General features: G+C 41.6%; 1 protein-coding gene across 1 annotated transcript; it reads left to right on the forward strand.

Annotated features, from left to right (window-relative positions):
• The first annotated feature begins 230 nt into the window (after nt 1-230).
• On the forward strand, nt 231-875 carry LOC133902240 (uncharacterized). The gene is made up of 2 exons (XM_062343849.1): nt 231-465; nt 549-875. Exons 1-2 carry the CDS (start codon nt 284-286, stop codon nt 802-804), a joined length of 438 nt encoding a protein of 145 aa, XP_062199833.1. The 5' UTR covers nt 231-283; the 3' UTR covers nt 805-875.
• The last annotated feature ends 505 nt before the right edge of the window (nt 876-1,380 follow it).

Here is a 1,380-nt window from a genome sequence, read left to right on the forward strand (position 1 = left end):
TCCTGCACATCCATCACCTGAGCATCGGAGAGTTCCTACAATGATTACCCCGTATGAGAAGATTGAGCTACCTGATTGGATGAAGAGGTGGCTTCTGTCCTCGTCAAAACCAAAGGCATCATCCGCACAGGAATCTCCAGCGAAGGGCAATCTCACGAAAGAGATCGTCAAAGCATTAAGTACGTCACAGATAGATTTCATGCCTACACTGGATGTTCCCGAAAAATATGAGCATGGCAAGCCATTTCTGCCATCATTTCAACTCCAGGAAGGTCCGTGGGAGATGAGGAAATTCCACGAATGGTACATGAGGGCATGTCGCGCGGGCCTCTCCATAATCACTGCTTCTGTCCCCGCTAATGTTTATCTAAGCGGAGACAACTACCTCATGTTGGATTTCAAGGACATGCACGCTGTGTTCCGCCTCGACAAACTTGACATCAATCTCATAAGCGTCTGGTGCCTGTAAGTGCCAACAATCTATCTCTACGTTCATAAGTGTACCAATATATGTTATAGAAGCTAATGACTATTAATTTGTTCTGTAGGATGCAATTTAACGATGCAGATAAGTTAAAGAGGCCTGTCGGATTCCTTGATCCGCAACGAATTTTCCAGCCAAACATGATCGTGAACATAAGGACTGATGACCCTAGGATTAAGGGGAAGAGTAAAAAGGATAAAGCACGGGTCATAAAAGAAGCAACCAAAACAAAAAGGCTCGAAATGTCAACCTACGTAGGAAGGGCTATGCTTGAAATGCAGGACAAGGACTGCATCTTCGCTCCCTACAACTTTAAGTAAGTGTGATACGTTATGAATCTAACATAAGTGTTCAACTTAGTTGATCGATCAAGAATCTAACAGAAGTATTCATGTAGCGATCACTACATTTGTATAATGCTGATGCCGAAGTCGAGCAGACTCGTGGTCCTTGACTCTGCCGATTTCCAACAAAAATCCTACCAATATTTCATTGATATTATACAGAGGTAAAGGAAGTCTCCCATACTTAAAATTCTTATACATTATTTATGAATTGATAATTACTTGTTGGTATTCGAATAGGGCCTACAAGTGGTACGTAATGAAAGGTGGGATACACGATACAGACAGGCCGGATGCGATGACAGTCCGTACACATTTTCCGGTACTAACACAACTTCTAATTCTTGTATTCCACTATTAATGATGAATAGTTTTATTGAACTAACGAATACGTTGCATTTTTTTTAAGTGCCACAAGCAACGTTTTAATACCGTTTTTTGTGGATACTATGTTTGCGAATTTCTTAGGATAAACGGGAGGTACACAACGAACCTTGAGGACGTAAGTCACCATTGCGCCTGCACATTCTTATTTGGTTATGTTTCCGTTGT

The sequence above is a fragment of the Phragmites australis genome, chromosome 20 (assembly GCF_958298935.1).
Source record: "Phragmites australis chromosome 20, lpPhrAust1.1, whole genome shotgun sequence".
Lineage (NCBI taxonomy): Eukaryota > Viridiplantae > Streptophyta > Magnoliopsida > Poales > Poaceae > Phragmites > Phragmites australis.